This window comes from Camarhynchus parvulus, chromosome 13 (assembly GCF_901933205.1).
Source record: "Camarhynchus parvulus chromosome 13, STF_HiC, whole genome shotgun sequence".
In the NCBI taxonomy this organism is placed as follows: Eukaryota; Metazoa; Chordata; class Aves; order Passeriformes; family Thraupidae; genus Camarhynchus; species Camarhynchus parvulus.
Window position 1 is genome coordinate 8,032,789 of NC_044583.1, and position 19,321 is coordinate 8,052,109.

The window sequence follows — 19,321 nt, forward strand, 5'->3', positions numbered from 1 at the left end:
CTAGGAAGGATAAAAGTAGTCTTTACCATATGAACAGCAAGAAATGAAAAGAGACAAAATCAATATAGAAACTGCAATGGATTACACCTTAGAATAAATGAAGATTGTTGAGGAGAAATTAGGTCAATATTGACTGATGAGTTTGACATGGCTTGACAGTCACAAATTGAGGACTACAGCAGGATAGCTCTCATAATTTGAGCTCTTGTCAAACAAACTGTTGTCTGACCTGTTGTCTTACACAGTTCAGTAAATTCTTATTTAGAAATGAGAAGTTATAATTGTGTTTTATTTAGATACTCTAGCAGTTTTCACTTTCTTGAAAGACAGATTTGTTTCAAAATAGATGAGTAACAACCATGCTAAATAAAATTATGTTTCCTGCTTGTCTTTTGTCCAAATATAGCATTTTAAGGATTTTTTTGTCTTCAAATACTGTTTTATCTCTGATGAGGTAAGTTCAAAGCATGACTAGGAGATGGCATCTTGAAGATAAAATTTTAAGTCCTTGCCATTACCCAGTATTAAGAATGCAAATCCTTATTATTCCCTAAGATGCCGTCTTATGCAAATTTTCTTTTCGCATTTACTTTTAAGTAGCACTGAAGCAGGAAACCTGGAAATGGCCACATTTAACTCCCTTTTAAAAAACGTTAAATCCTTAATGTTTGAACTCTTTCTAGATGATCTATGTGCAACCATAGGTACCAGGTCCAAGAGAAGAACATAATTGTTACCAGATTGTTTTTTATTTGCTTAAAAAAAAATTAAAATCTTGTATGCACGATGCTAGCCATAGATATTTGAAAGTAAAAATAGGGAATATATACCAACTGTTCTATTCATGTAGTTAGGCAAATCAAGTCCATATTTTCTTAAACATCAGAGAGGAAAATGAAATTTAAGTGGATGTACAAATAAATATGTAGTAGATTGGCATATTATTAAAAGTAACATTTTTAAAATCTGGGGAAGAAGCCCTAAGCCCCAAAACCCACAGGTAGTAGATCCAGTTGGGATTATCCTCGTTACAGAGCTGGGAGAAAGAATAGAGCAGTGATGTGTGGCATGAAGGAGCTGCCAGCCCCTCGTGGGTTTAAATCTGGTGCAGTGAGAGCCCTGACCTGTCCAGGGATGTCTTTCCCCACTTGGTTGAATTTCCCACACTCAGGGCTTCAGCTCCCCCATTTCTTACCTCACTAATAGCCTGCTGCCCTTGCTTGTGGTAGGAATGAGCAGCAGTGACACTGCAATCCAGAGTTTTCCAAGAGGATTTAAGGAGAAATCAGATGAGGAGCAGTCTCTGAATTGCTGTGTGATTAAAGCAGAAGCTGAAGCAGTGCCCTCTGCTGTAAATCACTTGTGCCACCTAGTGAAACATTTGATGCCAGTTGCAAAACCACCTAATTTTGAAAGAAGTGCTGTTATGCAATTGCACCTTGCATGCAAACATTTAAAATACAGGCTTGTGGTAGAAATAAACAACATCTTTTGATCTTTTGATGAAGTATCTCGATGGCAGTTTCAAGAATTTAGGGCTTTTTTTTAAAGCTCTTCACACATCATCTTCAGTGTGATGGAATTGTCGTGTTTGGACTAGAAATGGTTTAAAATACAATTGTATCTTCTTTATACAGTGATTCCTTTGTCTGGATGGTTGTACTGCAATAACCCTGGAATTGAAAGTGCTAGATATTGATATGCAGTTTTTCCCTGACAGTGACAAAGAATTTAAGTGAGAGGAGAGGAGGGAAATCCTCCGAAATGTCTCCAGTGCCCATGAGATCAATTGGCCAAACCACAAAAGCCCATCAGCATCAACAAAACCGAATGAGTCAAGTTCTTCAGGTCCCAACTGTGAATTTGTACCCCAGCAGGAAAAAGGGACTGACAAAGGATCATGTCACATTCAGTGAGTATCTTCAGTTCACCTGGCTGGGGAGGTTTAAAGATGTAAGCAAGCAGGAGGGAGGAGCTGTTTTGTAGCTGAGTGGTTTATGTGAGATACTGTTGTAAACTTCATTAAATTAATTCATTTTAAAACAGCTGATACATATGAGAGCATGCTTAGTCATTTGCAGTCTTTTATAACTTGGAAACAGTCAACGGTGAGATGCTCTTGCTTCATGAGGTCTGATATATTTGGGTGAAATCATTGAAACACATCACAAGCATTTAATATTTTAACCTCTGGGACACCATTTTAACAACATTATGGTCAAATGGAGCAACAGATATTACTAGTTGCTCCCAGTGAACATACTTTTTTGGTCTCTAAATTTGCTAGTTGAAAAGCAGTATATTTATTAAAAAGTTTTTGTCCTATGTACGTAACTTGTATCATTTGAAAGCTGCAGTTGTGGGTTATTAAATGAAGTTAGCTGCAGTCAATAACTGATATAAAATTATTTTATATTGTATTGAGCATCAACATAATTTAAAATAGCTTCAGAAAACAATATATTACAGCATATAAAATACAGTTTCCAGTTAGTACTTATCTCAGTTCTCCTCTGAAAAGGCTGTGCAGTTTGATAAGTTCCAGAAACTTTTCTCAGAGGTTTTTCTTCATTTGTGTGTGGTGGTCCATGCTGATCTAACAGTTATTAGGAACTTGAAATAACTCCTCAGCACTGAGTCCTCTGCAGGATGGTCTAATAGTGAGTAAGAAACACCAAACCATGTGTGGGACACTGGTTTTGCTAAAGTGGCCAAGCTGTGGATAGTGCCCATGAGTGTTGATTTGAGAACTCCTGCTTGTGAAGATTTTGAACTGACCCAGTAGCTCTGACATACATGGTTTTTAACACAGTCCCAACAGTGCCATGGGCAAGGATTTCCTCCTAGGTTTTTACTGCACACAGATTTTTTTTACATAGTCCTTTGCCAAAACCACAACGAATGTATCATTGTGGTTCTTGTTGGGATATGGATGTTTCAACACAGTTTAGATGAGCAGCCAGCAGTGGCAGTGGCCACAGCTGATCTGATCTAAATTTAAATGGAGACTGCCTCCACGTGCAGAATTCTCTGAGCATCTGCTCCTCTCTTTGCTGAATATTCTGATTGTTCAGCATGGTGCTTCTTTGTCGTTTAAACAGAAATCAGTAATTCAAAAGAAGAAGAATATGTAGTAAGTGATCCCATTGTTTTCATAGGTACAGGCTCTCCACAAAAGTCCTTAAGCTTGTCTGAGGAAGTAAGTAGTAAGAAACAAACAGATGACACTATGTCCATGGCATCTTCTTTGCACTCCAGCCCACCTGCTTCTCCTCAGGGCTCCCCACGCAAAGGTAAGTGTGTGGCAGCATCAGTCCCAGGAACTGGAGCCTAAACCAGGGTGGGCAGTGGCAGGAATATTTGTTGGTAATGACATGTAAGAGAAATAGTAATTTAGGATATTCATGTCAAGAATAGAATCATGTCTTTCTATGAATAGATACGATTTTTCAATGTATTTGTATTTTTTGGACCTTTAAGTCACTTAGTATTTTAAAAAAGGGGAACAGTTGTTTTCTTAAAATACTGCCTAAGAGCTTTTGGCAGAATTCCCAACAGAACTGAAGTGCTGACACCTGCCATCATGCCAGTTCAGATTTAGGTGGCCACTTAAATAAATTCACAAACTTGGGGATTTGTTGAAGGTGACGGTGTTGGAAAGAAACTGCAGCTACTGAGACAACTTCTGGTCTTGCCCAAGGTAGTTGGGATACCAGGTGATTAGACAGAGCTGGAGGTGGAATGGTGTCACAGTTCTCCAGGACAGGTGGTTTAGGTTGTTGCAGAAGCAGTGCATCCATCTAAATCCTCGAGTCGCTGTTCATATTTTTTGTTCTTGTGCACAGGGCTTTGTATATATCCCTGTCTCTCATGATGCCCTGAGAATCCCTTTATTTTTGATGTCTTCATCCTAAAAGACCTGCATCACTTCATCATTAGTCAACCTTGGATGGGAATTGATTTGAAATCTCTTAACAGCACTCAGTAGCCAGCGCGGGTGGTTGGTGTTGGATGGCGTAAGGCCTCTCTCTCCCTTCTGCTGCTTTGACTCACTGACAGCCCAGAGCCACCACCTTGGCATGGCATGGCACAGTGACTGCTGCATCTTCTCACCCCTCTCAGTGGGAGATCAGCCTGGTCCGTCCACTTCTGCCTTCACAAGATCCTGTTTCCTTTAGGAGAATGCCACTCATTTTACTTAAACACAGCATATGTATAAAAAGCTTAAATACTTGGGTTGCCAAATCTTGCTCCACTGAGCATTACTTATAAGTATGTTATTTTTGTTAACTTTTACCTGGTTCTTTGAAGGGAATGTTTTGTTTCTTGGGGATTGTTTCATTAATTCAGCTTGCTTTCAGCACTGATCTCATTTGATTGAGGTGATCTGTACTTTGTTGTATGTATGCTAACAGCTCATTGATCTAAAATTAGGTGCTTCACAGACAGCTGAAAGACATAATTTTAGGCATGAGCACATTCCACTTGATCTTAGATTTCATTTTCTTTTGAGCTATACCCAAGTGATACACAAATAGGATTGAAGAAAAAAGGATTTTCAATTAGGATGTTATTTTTGTTGTTATTTATCTCATCATCTATCAACATCTGTCTGTGTCTACTTCATTGTAGTTGGCAACATCCAAAGGTCGGATAACTGCAGTCAGATGAATCTCTCTGGCTCTTCCTCATCACTGGCCAGTGAAACCAGCAACAAGAACAGTGGACAGCGCAGCTATGGAATAGGTGGGGCTTATTTACAAAAGCAAATTCAGAAGATTTGCCAAGCTGGAGAGAGTTTTGAGAGAAGTGCAAAGGTGGACAGAGAGAAAGAGAGTAGAAAGGCAGAAGCTGAGCATGAACCCACAAAAATAAAGGGATTCCTGTTTAGAAGACTTAGGGAAAGAAGCTTCTCCAGGGAAAGAACAGCTGTTACTGCAAAAAGGGAAGCAAAGCCCACTGAAGCCTTAGAAAGCAGTGGAAACCAAAAGGACAAGGACTTTGATACTCTGAGTACAGCAAGTATCTGTACTAACAGTAGTGTGCGCGTATCCTACTGCCTATGCACAAGGCCTAGAAGAAGGAGGAAGACTATATAATGTATTTTTAGAAGGAAGACTGATGTCCACGTTGTCTCCAATATCTGGAGTTTATCTGAGTTACTTCAGCGTTTTCCATTTACATGTTTAAGATGTTTAATGTGCTTCCCTTCCAGATGTTTGTGTCAGTTCTTTATAGCTAATCACCCTTACAGTGCAGTGAAGACAATAATGTGAAGTTTAGAGAATCAAGGAACAGGTACAGTGTCAGTTCAGTTCCTTAGTGTGTTACAAATGCCAGTGAAACAGTAAGTTCTGCAACATTTGTTAATTAAACAGTTCCTAATACAGTGTCAGTGGAATGCTCACTGCCAGTATTGGTGTGTATTCCATTGGTCACATCTTCTGCTGTCCTTTTCAGCCCAACAAATACTTCTATTTAGTCTGTTACACACATGTGCTGTTATTTTATGGCTCAGCTTTCAAGTAGTGTTAATTTCTTTAATGAAGAGGAACCCCTTTGTTTTCCAGATAGTTGGAACACTGGGAGGACATTTCTTACTGCAGTGTAGTTGTGTCAATTTAGAGAGTCCCTAGAAATGTAAAGAATATAATATGAAATACTAGTTATTGCCAAATGAAAGGAAACTGAAATTTAATCTTAAAAAGGCTGCTCTTAAGTACATTTTAAGGTTCAGTTCTATAGCTTGATAATATTGATATTTACTGCTCATATTAGCTCTTAAAGTCTTACAGCAACAATCAGAGTTAAGCTGTGAAATCTCAAATTATGAGCATTATGTCAGTGGCTGTATGTCAGTGTCTCCACATGCCATACTGTATCATCTGTGTATTGTTTATGCATTTAAGGGCATCCATTTTCTGTGTTAGGTTGTGTGTGTCACTTTTACACTGCCTTGTCATTTCCCTTCTTCACCTAATCAATGTAAATATGTGGCAGTCCCACTAAAAGGCACAAGTGCAGAAATTTAGGAAAAAAAAGCTTGTCTGAGGTGTTAGATATATAGGGGTGTATACCTTATTTGTGTCTGAAAGAAGTTAATTGAGGGTAAGCTGAGCAGAGAAAAAAAGGAATTCTACATTTTGCTCTGAATCTGGTGGGGTCTTCAGTTGTTCCCCTTCTGTAGGAACAACACTGGAGTCTGGTCCAGCTCCTGCCAAGGTTGTACTTCCTGATTTGCTTCCTCCTCTGTTAGTTTTGGAGCACATAATAGAACTGAAATGGATCATATGGCTAATCCCTGAGTGCTCATAGCTGTCTTTCACCTTAGTCAGCATCTCCTTCTCCACTGCCAGAATCTTTTTTTGAGTCTTGCATGGCAGTATGGCAGAGGGATCGTGGGAAGTGTGCTGCATTTTTACTGAAGGAGTCAGCACTTGCAGAATTGGAAAGACCTGATCTGCCTGCCCAGTGGTGATGCAGTAGGCTGCTGATTCTGATTGTGTAGGTTAAAGCTGCTGCTCTGGAGAGTAGTGGAGTTGCAGGTGGGTTATTGGTGTTCCTGGACTTGCATTAGTAAATCAGTGCTAGGTGCTGATAGATGCTAAAAACTTTAGTACCCTAAAATCCTCGGAGGACTGATTGTATGCAAACAGGGCTTGGTTGGTTTTCTCCTAAATATCCTCGCTGTAATGTGTGAACCAACACTTCATTGTTGTATGGTTATTGAGACATTCTCCTCTCCTCTCCTGTACTTAGGCTATGCCCTCATACCTTCCACTAAATCCGACAACTTCTCAGATTCCAGCCACAGTGAGATTTCATCGCGCTCCAGCATCGTGAGCAACTGCTCCGTGGACTCCATGTCAGCGGCGCTGCAGGACGAGAGGGCTTTGTCCCAGTCCCTCCTCGTGGTGGATTCAGGCGGGGCGGAGAGGAAGGAGCATCCTCAGGCACTGACAGATTACGGCCAGCCCTGCCCAGGGTAAGGTGCAGCTGCTTCTGCTGGGGTGTTCTGCTGTCAGAAGGGGTAAGGAGGCTCTGGCCAGGACACTCCACTGTGGTTATCCAGCTTCTGCTGGAGGCTGGAGCATTGGCTGCTGGGTGGGAGCCTGTTTCCATAAGAAGCTTACAGTATTACTTGGGGAGACAACAGCTTGTTCCCATTGGTGGGGTTTAGCTGGATATTTCTTGCAGGAGACTGGAAGCTTGTTAAAAGCCAGGATGATGCTTAGCAAATTAATGCCGTGGTGAGAGACAGCAAAAGAACAGCAGGATATGATCAATTCTCTCTGAGTCAGCAGTGCCAGTCACTTAACGTGCTCTAATGTGATTTGTAAGGATTTTTCTAATTATCATTTGTTGCTTAGGCAGACTGGCAGCTTTCTGCCAATGTCTTTCTGACAGTTTCCACACAAGAGGTCTTGTTACTTTAGTGCAATGAGAATTTGTGCTGAAGTGATGCTTTGAACTGGAAGGTTTTGGATTTTTTTTGCTAGATGTAGCACCTTAATCCATAGGATGTAATATCTCCTAATATATCTTGGGATAGCATTGTCTGTCCTCAGCTGTCATGGATTCAGCGAAACAAGAGATGCTCCTTACATTTCTAATTTTTCCAGCACATGGAATCATAGAATTCTTTGGGTTGCAGTGGACCTTAAAAATCATCTTGATCCTACCCCCCTTCTCTGGGCAGGGATCAGGGTGCTTCCAACCCCATCCAACCTGGCCTTGAACACTTCCAGGGATGGAAAGAAACAAGTAATTCAGTTTATTTCATAGGATTAAAATTTAAAGACGTGCTTCATCAAAGAAAATAATTCCCTTTGTAGAAGGCATAATATACACTGAGTTCACGTTTTGTGGTTGTTCCTTTATTCCTTAGGAATCAGTTGCAAGGAAAGAAAGTGGATTTCATCCTAGGACTTAACAAAATAGAAAAGGAAGGAAATAAAACCCCTTGCTTACACATACATAAAAAACATTCCTTGATTTCACAACTTGTCAGTAAACTGGTGAGGGAGGGTGTTGAATTTTAATGTTCTGCTGCCTGTGCATTTGTTAACACAACCAGAAATAGTCGGGAGACTTGAATAAAGTCTAGCAATCCTATCTTCATGTATTCTAAATTCATACAAACCTGGTTTTATTTTTCCCCCCTTAATTGTGCATCTAGGGCAATTAGAGCTTTCAGCAGACATTTCTTTAAAAAAGAAATTTTGGACTTTGCTTTTCAGAATCTGTCCCTCCATATTGTTCCCACAAATGTTACTTATGCCCAGTATTTCCAGATGTTCTTGAAATTCAGCTGCTTCCACTCTGTCTGAACAACTTGATGTTGCTGCCAGTGAAGGGGTTGGATTTTATTCTATATATTTATTTTTGTTTTAGTTTATGAATGTACAGAAAAAGATGGTAGCAGACTAAATGGAAGAGGTAACTTACTCCTCTGCTTTCTGTCAGGCACTGTCTCTGTGATTGGTAGAGAAGAGCTTCTGTGGGCCAGACTTAGGGATCTGGGGTGCAGCCTGGAAATGCACGTTGCAGACTTGCTATTCCCTTGGGAATACCTTCTTTGCTGCTGGGTGCAGTAATGATTTGGGAGTAACAGTGTCTCTTGTCAGTGCTCCCTTGTGCCTTGAGCTTGCTGCTCGCCTGGTACAAACCCAGAGCTAGCTCTGAGTACGTTGCTCTTGTTGTAAAAACTTACAAGTGTTTTTTCCCAATTTCTGTTGTTTTCTAATGCAGCTGGTCCATCACTAGGCCTGCTCTGATCAGAGGGATGGCATTCACATCTTCCATGAGCAGCGAGGAGATCTCCCATGAGCACATCACGGTAGAGGCAGCAGACAGCGGCCGGGGCAGCTGGACTTCATGCTCAAGTAGCTCTCATGACAATTTCCAGAATATCCCAAACCAGAAGAGCTGGGATCTGCTCAGTTCTTACCGTCACACCCAGCTGGACGGACCTATAGCTGAAGTGGATCCCATAAACTATCACTCTGAGGAGGGTTATTTGTATTCCGAAGCCTTTTCCAAAGCCAACAGGCAGTCGAAAGCCAGCGTGGAGCTGGACCAGTCTCGGCAGAGCTGGGCATCCTCCAGCTCCCTGTCAGACACTTATGAGACAAACTATGGGACAATTAAGCGGAGGGGGCTGGAGAACTCCTCGGTCGGAGCAGACGGAGGCTTTGGACTCTAAAGCAGGCGCTGATACAACTTACAAAACTGTTACTTCGAGCACAGAAAAAGGCCTGATAGGTAAGCCAAGCCAACAGCTCGTGGAAGCTGCTACATCTGTTTTTCATTTTGTACTAAGTTGTTAAGAAATAACGTCAGCAGGTCTGGGGCTGCCTCGCATGTTGAATTCAGCTTCACACGTGGTTGTAATCAGAGCACTACACTGTGTGTTTTTAAGTCACTTTCTTTTGCATTAGGAATATCAAGATTATAAACAAGTGCACTTCACCATCACTTCATGGGTCTGCAGGAAAACTCTCTTCAGGAAAATGTCAGGCAGTTCTTTTCTGTAGTATGCTATTTTGCTTTTTTGAATGACTTTGGAGGTATACTCCTTGCTGTAGATGTTCTTCTGACAAGAGTCAATGATCCCATACTCCTTATAAGACAGGAGCCCAGAGGGAAGAGCATGACTGCAGAGTAGTGTGGAGCTCACCTGCCTCTCTGGAGCTGAGCACCTTTCATCCACAGGGCTTTGGGCTCTGAAAGCTCAAGGGCAAAGCAGATTCCTTTCCTGTCTTTGCTATTTTAAGGTGCCATTTATTTGATTATACGGCTGCAGTTTGGCTACTTATGAAAGGAGAAAAAACTTTAAAAATTCTTTGAAATATGCATAGTTCTATCAAGCAAGATGTTCTCCCCCCATCCTAGTGAGTTCAGTAGCCAGAATTAAAGGAACTGGGTTAGTAGCAAGATGAAACATGGAATGCAAAGCTTTCTAAGACTGTGAGGCAAGGGTGCAGCTGAAATGTAGTTTAATTACTGAGTGGATTGCTGGAGGGCTTTGTTATCAAAGGTAATTGCCTGAATAAACATTGCACATAGGGCGGAGGTCTTGGATTGTGTTCCTCCTTCTCGGCTTTGAAAAAGAAATTGTGGTGGAGCCTTGCAGAAAATTTGCTCCCAGCTCATTGCTGCGCCTGTGCTCTGCCCTTTCTGAGCTGTTCATGAGTGTCTGGGCTGTATGAGGAGGTGGCAGGTTCACTGTTTAGTACATGCTGTCTTTGCTGACAGCACTTGCCCTTCCTTTTAATTCTCCTTCCATTCTGTACCATTTTGCTGTGAGGAACACTCACAGAGTGCTGGACGTGAGTATGTCTGTCCAGGAAAGATCTGATAGGGGTGGATATGATTACAGGTTTGCAAACAAAAATCCATTAGCTGCTCGCCATCCCACAGTGTGCCAAAGGTATCTTCACTTTATTTCATTGTTCGTAAAATACTGTGAATTGGAACTTAACTTAAAGGGACACATTATTCTTGCATTACTACAGTAGACTAAAAGTTAGCTCCAGGGAGCCTGAAGCTTTCTCCTTTGAAGGAGAACATACCCACCCTTGTCATTCCTCCTGCAAATCCAACCAAGACTGAAGGAAGGGCCCAGCCCTTCCCCGTCCCTCCAGGGAAGAGCAGATCCTCTACACTTCCCCTGCTTTTTCACAGAGACCTCATTCAGTGCTAGTTAAATGAAAATAAATCCTGTAATTAAATAGTATAAATCTCTGCCTGTACCCACGTGTATCTGCTAAACCCCAGACCGAATTTGATTTTGGTTATTTTACTGTCAGCCCAGGCATGAGCTGAGGCCATCAAGTATGAACCAGCTTGTGTTCCTGATACCAAAACCTGGCATCTCACAAGCCTACAACACAATAAGAAATACTCCTTTATTTTTCATCTCTTCACATTCTTCTAAGATAAGAAACTATTACATTTGCTGAAATAAATGAAACTAATGAACATGCACTGTTTAAAATGGATCCACAGGAAGAATGCAAATTCACTTAACTAAGAGATTAAAAAATTACCCTGGCTTTGAAATTCTCCTGTTGCAACATGTCCATGGAAAAAAGCCCAATTTAACATGCACGTAAGCCCCAGACCTGGGGTGGGAGGGAGGGGAGGCAACCTAGAAGAGTTATATTTTGGGTTGAGAGCCTCTGTGACTTGAAGTACTGCTGAACAGGGCAGGAAGGGAGAAGATGAATTATGAGGCATGGACATTGCAAATGTATAATATTGACTGTAGTCTTTCCATGACTGCACAGGGTGTAATGCAATCCTGTTCCAATAACTTCCTGGTTTTTTCTCACTTGTAAACAGAGAACATAGTTTAAGATAACGGTAAAAAAGAAAACAAAGCAAAAACCAAGGGAAAAAAGTAAGAGATCAAAAGTATGGGTGTGATAAACCATTATTCACTCCGTGAAAATGTAAAATAATTAATGCAGGCTCAACACACCGTCTGCCTTATAGGATCAACTTTAAGTGATGCTATTTTTTTTCTTCCTATGGCATAGCTGGATGTTTTCATGTCTTTGTACACATCAGTTGATAATGGTGATGTTTTATTTGTGGTAATGAATTTGTGTTAAGTGACTGACCTCTTTTGGGCGATGAAATGGGTGTTGGAAGTCAACCAGCAGTTCTTGCTGTCAAACACCAGCATGCTGCATGAAGTAACTCTGGGCTGGTTGCCTTAATTCCTTCTGTTTCAGTTTCCCAGCCTGTAACAGTGGCAGCAGACTTGGCTGTGCTGCCTCTCCATCCTGCTGGAGAGCTCCAGAGCATCCCCTGGTGCAGCAGGGCCGCAGGAGCAGGACTGTAATAAAAGGTGATCATTGCAGTCTCAGTGCAGACAAGCTTAGAGTCCTCTTTCCACTCAATCGACATCTCACCTAAGGAGTTCATGGATTCTCTTGTTACTCTGACTTCTTAAAATAAGTAGAAAATAGAAATGAAGGCATAAATACCTGCTGCTGTCGTTATAACCAGTGTTTCTGCATTTGCATTTTGTTATCAGTTTCTGTTTTGCCATTGTAACATTTCATGATTTTTTAACGTTTTGTTTCCTTTCTTTTTCTTCTTTAACATTTCCATCGCTTATTTCTCGTGCCCAGTGTACTGTGTCACCTCACCTAAGAAGGACGATAGGTATAGGGAGCCACCGCCCACCCCTCCGGGATATATGGGGATTTCTTTAGCGGACATTAAAGAAGGATCGCCCCACCACCCACACCTCAAACCTCCAGACTATAGTGTGGCAGTGCAGAGGTCAAAGATGCTGCACAGTGACCTCTCTAGACTGCCCCCAGCGACGCGGTGGCCTGTGTCTCCTCGAGGATGCCTCAGTGGCATGGCCGGCAGCCGTCCAGCCCCAGGGTAGCAGAGCTGCCTGACGCAGATAGTGAAGAGGATGGTAGGTGAACAGCTGGCTGGGGAGCGGGGCTCTGCAGGGTGCACTTCACAGCAGTGGTCTGGCCTTTCTCTTGCCTCACCCTTGGAGATTAAAAGCGGATTAATCTCTGGATACACAGTTGTGTTTGTGTGACTGTGCGTGTCATGCATAGCTGTGTGCATGTACATACACGGTTAAAGCAAAGAGGAATGCCTTCCCCTTAGAAAAAGCATGTTGGCATCAGACAAAGTATATGTAAATAAATAAATATACAAAAATGTGAATATAAGCTCTCCTAAAGTACAGCTGAGACACTTAAGAGCATGTAGATATTTTTGTTTTGTTTTGTTTTTGTTTTTTTTTTCTTTAAAATCAGTCCCCTCTTAAACAGTGATGGGACACTGACAAGGCTACATGTGGGAAATACTCCTGCCTCCCTGGGCTGATTAACTGGTGTCCCAGTGGTTTGGCTGGCACCAGAGTGATGGTCTAAAATCAGTGATTTAGATTTGATGGAGTGAACATATATCATTTGTATTCAGGTGTGCTGGCATTGAGCTGCCTTATGCCTCAGCAGATATTTTTGGAGATTGAGTTTCAAAATACTGAACAAAATAATAGTGAACTTTAGTTCTTCTGGAGAATGCATTTGATCAAACTGTGTTCTCTGCCTAACCTGGCCTGACAGTGTCTTTTCCAGTTCATTTTTCATGATCTTGTTTGAAGCAACAGCCAGTGCTGCCAAGCATGGCATTTGTAGGGTGACCAAAATATGAGAGGATTTTCCAGTAAAGACTGCTCTTATATTGTGTCAAAGCTAACTTCAAGTCAGGAGAATTTCTACTTAATTGTTTATCTGCTGATTTGCTTTTAATTTCTATGCACCAGTGTGATCTTCTGTACCTTTTGCTGGTGAACTCTTTTTTATTATTAGAAGGTTGTGATCATTTCCTTCCATTCCAGCCTGATTTAAAATGAGCCTGTATTTCGATTAAAACAATTTCTGTTGCAAAATGATCATATCTCAGCACTTTAAAATGTGTAAGCAGTAGTTAACATATGTATTAGTACTGCAGTTCAAACTTATAGTAAACATAAAATTGCCTGGCATTAATTTTGTTGTACTTTTGATGTAAAAATAAGGAAGTAATTGCTTCAAACATTTTTAATCAAATTTTTTCTAAGCTAAATTTAACTGTACACTTTTAGAGGCACCTATTTACTATTTTTGAAGTGCTTGGTTAATTTTATTTGGGATAAAATGCTCACTGCATGGAAATTTGCTGGCTTTTTTCCCAAATCCATAGCTTTTGGCATACTGGGAGCTGCATGCTGATAATTTTTGGAGAATCTAGGATTTTCTGTTTGGCAACGTGTCTTTATCGTGTGACCATCATACCTCAGAGTGCAGAAGCTGTGGCTGCCCCATCCCTGGAAGTCCACAAGTCCAGGCTGGATGGGGCTTAGAGCAACCTGGATGGTGTCCCTGCCTATGGCATGGAGTTGGAATGAGATGCTTTTATAAGGTCCCTTCCAATCCAAACCATTCTGTGATTGCCTGAGGATCTGATAAATGGTGATATGAAGTGTGTAGTGATCAATGATAAAGACAGTGAAAACATGCTGCTGCTGAAGGGCTGAAGCTGTCATAGACTCACTGTTATCACCTCACTGGGTGCTGGTCTGTGCCCTGTGTGCCCGAGGTGGGGACTGGTGGAATAACTACTTTTTTCTTTATCTTGTTTTGCAGAAGATGAACAAGTATCAGCAGTTTAACCCTTGGGCTATTTATACGAACCACTCACAACACAAAGGATGTGGGAGAAGGTCTCATGGTTCTGTTAGGACTGCTGACAACTTGCTGCTACTGACCTCAGACCTTGCCTGTGTCCCAGATGAGATGGAACGGGTTGGATCACCTCTTCACACCTTCCTTCACTCTGCCACCACCACCTAAGAAGCTATTTCTACCCATGAAATAGAAAATCCTGTTCAAGGAATGTGCTGACTGCCTGGGTACCAACATGGGTACCCAGAGATGGACCTAGCTTCGTGCATTGGGGAGGACCAGTTGTCACCACCACTTGAAACTTGGGAGCATTTTTCTGTATGATACCATATAATCCTTTGGTAGTTTCCATTGTTGTTATTTTCTACATGACAGTTAGAAGTCTGAGAGTGTTATTTTATGAATTTCAAAAAAAAATTATATCAAAATGTCAGCAAAAGCAAATGACGTTGCTGAAATATCTGAAAATAATTTATTAATTTAATATTTTTAAATGGGAGTTTCCTTTATGTGCGTTGGGAGTGCTCTGGTTGGCTAATATAAATGTTTAGTCAATGTGACAGTAAATTAGCTACACATCAACCATTGTACTCTCAAAATAAACACAGAAAAGTAGAAACGGGTGCAGAAATTTATAGATTTTAGAGTGGGTTTAGATTTAATATGAATAGAGTCCAATGCCCTGCAGAGCAGTGTCTGTCAAGGCAGCACTCCTGCTGCTCCCCTCCCACATGGACACAGCAGAAACCTGTCCAAGGATTTTAGAAATTGTTTTAGCTGCCAGCCAACTAAGGCAACAGTCGGTGCTCTCCTGCCCTGTTTAGGAATGTTTGAAATGTGGAAGCTGTAGCTTGAGGGGGGAGCATTTGGGGAGATCTGAAGCTTTCCCAAAAGAGTTTTAACCAGGTTTTGCCTTGCAGAGTTCAACATGCAAAGCATGTTCTAAAACTCAAAACTCCAGCTGTGTGTTGTGGTTTTTAAGATCATCTCACATGTCCTGGCCTTTTCCCAGAGTTGCACAGGGTTTAGGTGCAAAGGTTATCTTTGAAAAAAATAATAAAAGAATTAGTAATCACCTGCATTTCACAATAAAATTTGTGAAACTAAATAATAAATGACACAGTGCTTATAGAAGAGCATAATGCATTTTATGATGGGTTAAAAAACCCTGTTGTGTTTATCTGGAAAATACAGATAATTTCAAACTAATTTTTTTAAAAATACTAATTAAAAATCCTGGTGTTGTTGATGTCAATGAGAATTTTGACTTACAGCCAGCCAGTATTAACCCATGATCCTCTAGTTTGATTATGGTCAAAATAATTGCTTCTTTGATTTTACTTTTAGCCAGCCAGAGTGCAGATGAGTAGAACTGGAAATGCCTGCAGGTTCTTTTCTTTCTCCTTCTTCCCTCCCTTCCTTCTTCCCTCCCTTCCTTCTTCCCTTCCTTCCTTCCATACATGACACCCCATTCTAGTGTTAAAATCAGACATGAATGTGTGAATATGTATTTAAACATTTAATTGTAAATCTTTGTTGTGATGTTTACAGCCTAAGCTAGAAAGATGATGTTTGTCATTTTTACAGTGCCTCAAAACTGATTTCTATATCCATAGTTGTGGAGAGCTTTAAGGTTTTGTTTTTTTATTTTACATATATGTGTGCAGGGGTGCAAGGTAAATGCAACATTTTTGGTAAATGCCACAAGTACCAAAAACAACCCAAAGCCTTTGATGTGCTTTCTCCACAGTAGCTAGGGGCTGATGCAGCCAGGTGGATGAGAATGACCCCGCCTGGGTCTGCCTTCAGAGCAGTTCCAGGTTCAGCATTGCCTGGAATGTACCTCTCACCATTGGAATGGGGAAGGTGTAAATGAACAGTGATGCTGAGGAAGAGGATGCCTAATTTATAACTCACTGGTTGGCTGTATGAATTTTTGGCACAAGTATCAGAGAAGCAAATGGTTGAAAAAATACATTAAATCCACTTGAGGTATGGCATAATACATGCATTTTGCTTTCTCAAGGCCTTAATGCTTACAATGAACCTGCACAGGCCTTAATGACTAAAGATTAATGTGTCAAAGCAATGCAGGGCAGAGTGAGTGTTTTCAGCACATGCAATATTGGTAATAGAACTCTGAACTGATATTCCTGTGGGATGTAAATCCAGGTCCTGCCATCCCATTGTCAGCTGTAGTTGCTTGCTAACTTCTACATGGAAACAGCAGGCTTTGTGTTCCATCAGAAATCATCTGTGTTGTGCCAGGTGAATGAAGCCATACGGTTACTTGGCCCTGGGGCGGAGCTGCAGCTTATTCCAGCCTGTTGAACAAAATATAGGGGATGGGGGTTACTGAAATGGCTTCCTTTTACCCCAAAACCCAATAGTGCTGCTTTGGAGGAGCAGGGAAGCCCCTGTGGGGGGCAGGGTCAGGGTCTCCTGGCAGTCAGCAAGAGCAGCTGAATTAATCACCCATCCAAAGATGGTGTTTGATGGTGTTTGCACATCAACAGCATCCGTCTGTTCCACAGGGCTTGGCAGACACTGAAAAGTTCTGGAATGAATGAAAGTCTTACTAATAATATTTTCCTAATAGCCAACACAGCTGGTGTACATAAATCATGCATAAATGATGGACAGATGAGCTACTCCTGCTCCTCCTGCCTCACACAGTGTGGCTTCTCTGCTGCTCCTTGCTGGGCTTTTTGTTTGTTTGTTTGTTTTTAACTCAACCGATCACATTGATTGGGGCCAATAGCCAAATGTAGAGTGTCTGCTGTGGGTTTGAAGAGACATTATCCCTTTTTTTGGTAATTCAGACAGAAGCAATATGGTGGTTAGTACCTGTTGTACACTGCTTTGTTTAAGTGATGTCTTCTGGACCACAGATCCCTGACTCAGTACCTCTGCTAGGTTCTTCTAGCTTGGGCTCTGATGCTGATGAACAGTTAAGGTGCCTCATGTCATGTTCTTCCACTACCATACCTGGGTTTGCTCACTTCCTGCTCGTTGTTTGCTTCTGTCTTGTTGGTGAAAGATGCATTTCAGATTTCTGTGATTTAAGCACACAGTGTTTTGTTATAAATCTCAAACTTCCAAATAATTCCTGAGAAAGCAGTGTAGTTTGGTAAAATTGAATTGGCCTGTCCAGTTGCAGAAAGGAGAAATGAGATCACTGAGCCTCTGAGAATCGGGTTCATCTCCCGAGTACACAAAAGAATGGAAATACAATGGCTGTGGATGTTTGCAGTTCACGTTTTTGCAATGTGGACAAATTTTGAGTGTTTGCCAGCGGTGGGCAGTGTGGGTCTTTTCTGGCTCCTTCCTTTTGCCTTTACTCAGATAAGTTTGTAGATGTGGTCTCATCTTGAGTCCTGTGTGTGATTTTTGAGCACCATGATATGAAAAAGACAAGAAGCTATTAGAGAGCATCCAAAGGAGGCCACGAGGATGGGGAAGGGTCTGGAGGGTGGAGGCCTTATGAGGAGTGGCTGAGGGCACTTGGTCTGTTTAGCCTGGAGAAAAGGAGACTGAGGGGAGAGAGACCTCGTTGCAATCTACAGCATCCTCCTGAGGGGCAGCACTGATCTCTTCACTCTCATGAGCAGTGACAGGTCAGGAGGGAATGGCCTGAAGCTGTGTCAGAGGAGGTTTAGGTTGGGCATTAGGAAAAGGCATTTCACCCAGAACGGCTCCCCAGGGAAGTGGTGACAGCATCAGCCTGGCAAGGCTCTCAGCCACAGGGTGGGATTGTTGGGGATGGTGCTGAGCAGGGCCAGGATCCAGCCCTGATGATCCTGCTGGGTCCCTTCCAGCTCAGCAGATCCTGTGGTGCCAGGTGAGTGATGCTTCCCTGGAAGGGGTTCAGAGCCCATTGTTTGGGGTGAGCTGTGCTGGGGGCTGCCTGCACCTCCCAGAGGCAGAGGGTGTCCCCAGGGGCTGAATGTACCAGTGATGCCACTTGGAGAGGGGCCTGTGGGGCATCAGGGGTGTTCCAAAACCTCTTTCATCATGTCCAGAGTAATTTTACTGCAGGCAATAGTGGAAATACAACCCTGTCATTTAAGTTTTTATAAAACATCAGAATTTTTGAAGGATAAACTTACCACTGCCTTTGCAAAAAGAAAAGAAAAAAGGGATACTCTCTCTTTAGAAAAGCTTTACACATTATATTTTAGAATGCTTGTATAGAGGGTAATCTATCTTGAATTCCCAACCCAGCTTTTGCTTCTGTTGTGCTTTTTATTGTTTCATCTTTATTTCTGATATACCTGGAATGCAGTTTAGCTTGGTATTAATTAAATTCTAAATATGTGAGCATATTGGCAAAACTGCACAGATGTAATGATATTCCAATAGCAATTGTACTGCACAAGTCAGTGATTGTAAAGTATTCTGTAACAAGCAATGTTTGTCTCCTATTTTTTGATACCTCTTACACTTATGTCTTTTAGAAAGACAGTGCCTCTGTATGCTTTTTGTATTTTTACTGAGTGATTGTAAATATTTGTTATATTTTTGGTTAAGAGAATGTTTAAAAGTACTGTTTATTATCCAATCTATTAATATGTTGGAATCAATAAACAATCAACATGTATTAATTGTTTTCAGCAGCTGTTTTCTGGCAGCTGGTGGAGGATGGAGCTGAGGTGGTACAGAGCTGGGAAGAGCCTGGTGGGAGTGATGCTTACCCCAGGACCAAAGAGGAGCCACCACTGAGGGATTTTGTTGCGTCCTCACAGTGAGGACAGTGGGGACAATACAGACCTGTGATGTTCAGAGGGCTGGAGCAGCTTTTCTGTGAAAATGGGCTCAGACAGGTGGAGTTACTCAGACTGAAGAAGAGAAAGATCTGTGGAGACCTTAGAGCCCCTTTCAGTGTCTAAAAGGGCTCCAAGAGAGCTGGAGAAGGACTCTGGACAAGGGGGAATGGCTTTGATCTGAAGGAGGGCTGGTTTTGATTTTAGGAGTAATTCTTGCCTGTGAGGGTGGTGAGGCTCTGGCATGGGGTGCCCAGAGCAGCTGTGGCTGCCCCATTTCTGAAACTGTTCAAGGCCGGGTTGGACAGGGCTTGGAGCAACCTGGGATGGTGGAAGGTGCCCCTGCCC

General features: G+C 41.9%; 1 protein-coding gene across 1 annotated transcript in view; it reads left to right on the forward strand.

Moving 5' to 3' along the window:
* Window positions 1-18,807, forward strand: part of RAPGEF6 (Rap guanine nucleotide exchange factor 6) — a 122,398-nt gene extending 103,591 nt beyond the window's left edge. The window contains 8 exon segments of the mRNA XM_030957466.1: window positions 1,721-1,912; window positions 3,159-3,293; window positions 6,760-6,985; window positions 8,752-9,175; window positions 9,177-9,264; window positions 12,144-12,341; window positions 12,344-12,442; window positions 14,172-18,807. Of these exon segments, the coding sequence (XP_030813326.1) occupies window positions 1,721-1,912; window positions 3,159-3,293; window positions 6,760-6,985; window positions 8,752-9,175; window positions 9,177-9,264; window positions 12,144-12,341; window positions 12,344-12,442; window positions 14,172-14,197 (1,388 nt within the window). The 3' untranslated portion in view covers window positions 14,198-18,807.
* Window positions 18,808-19,321: the final 514 nt, after the last annotated feature.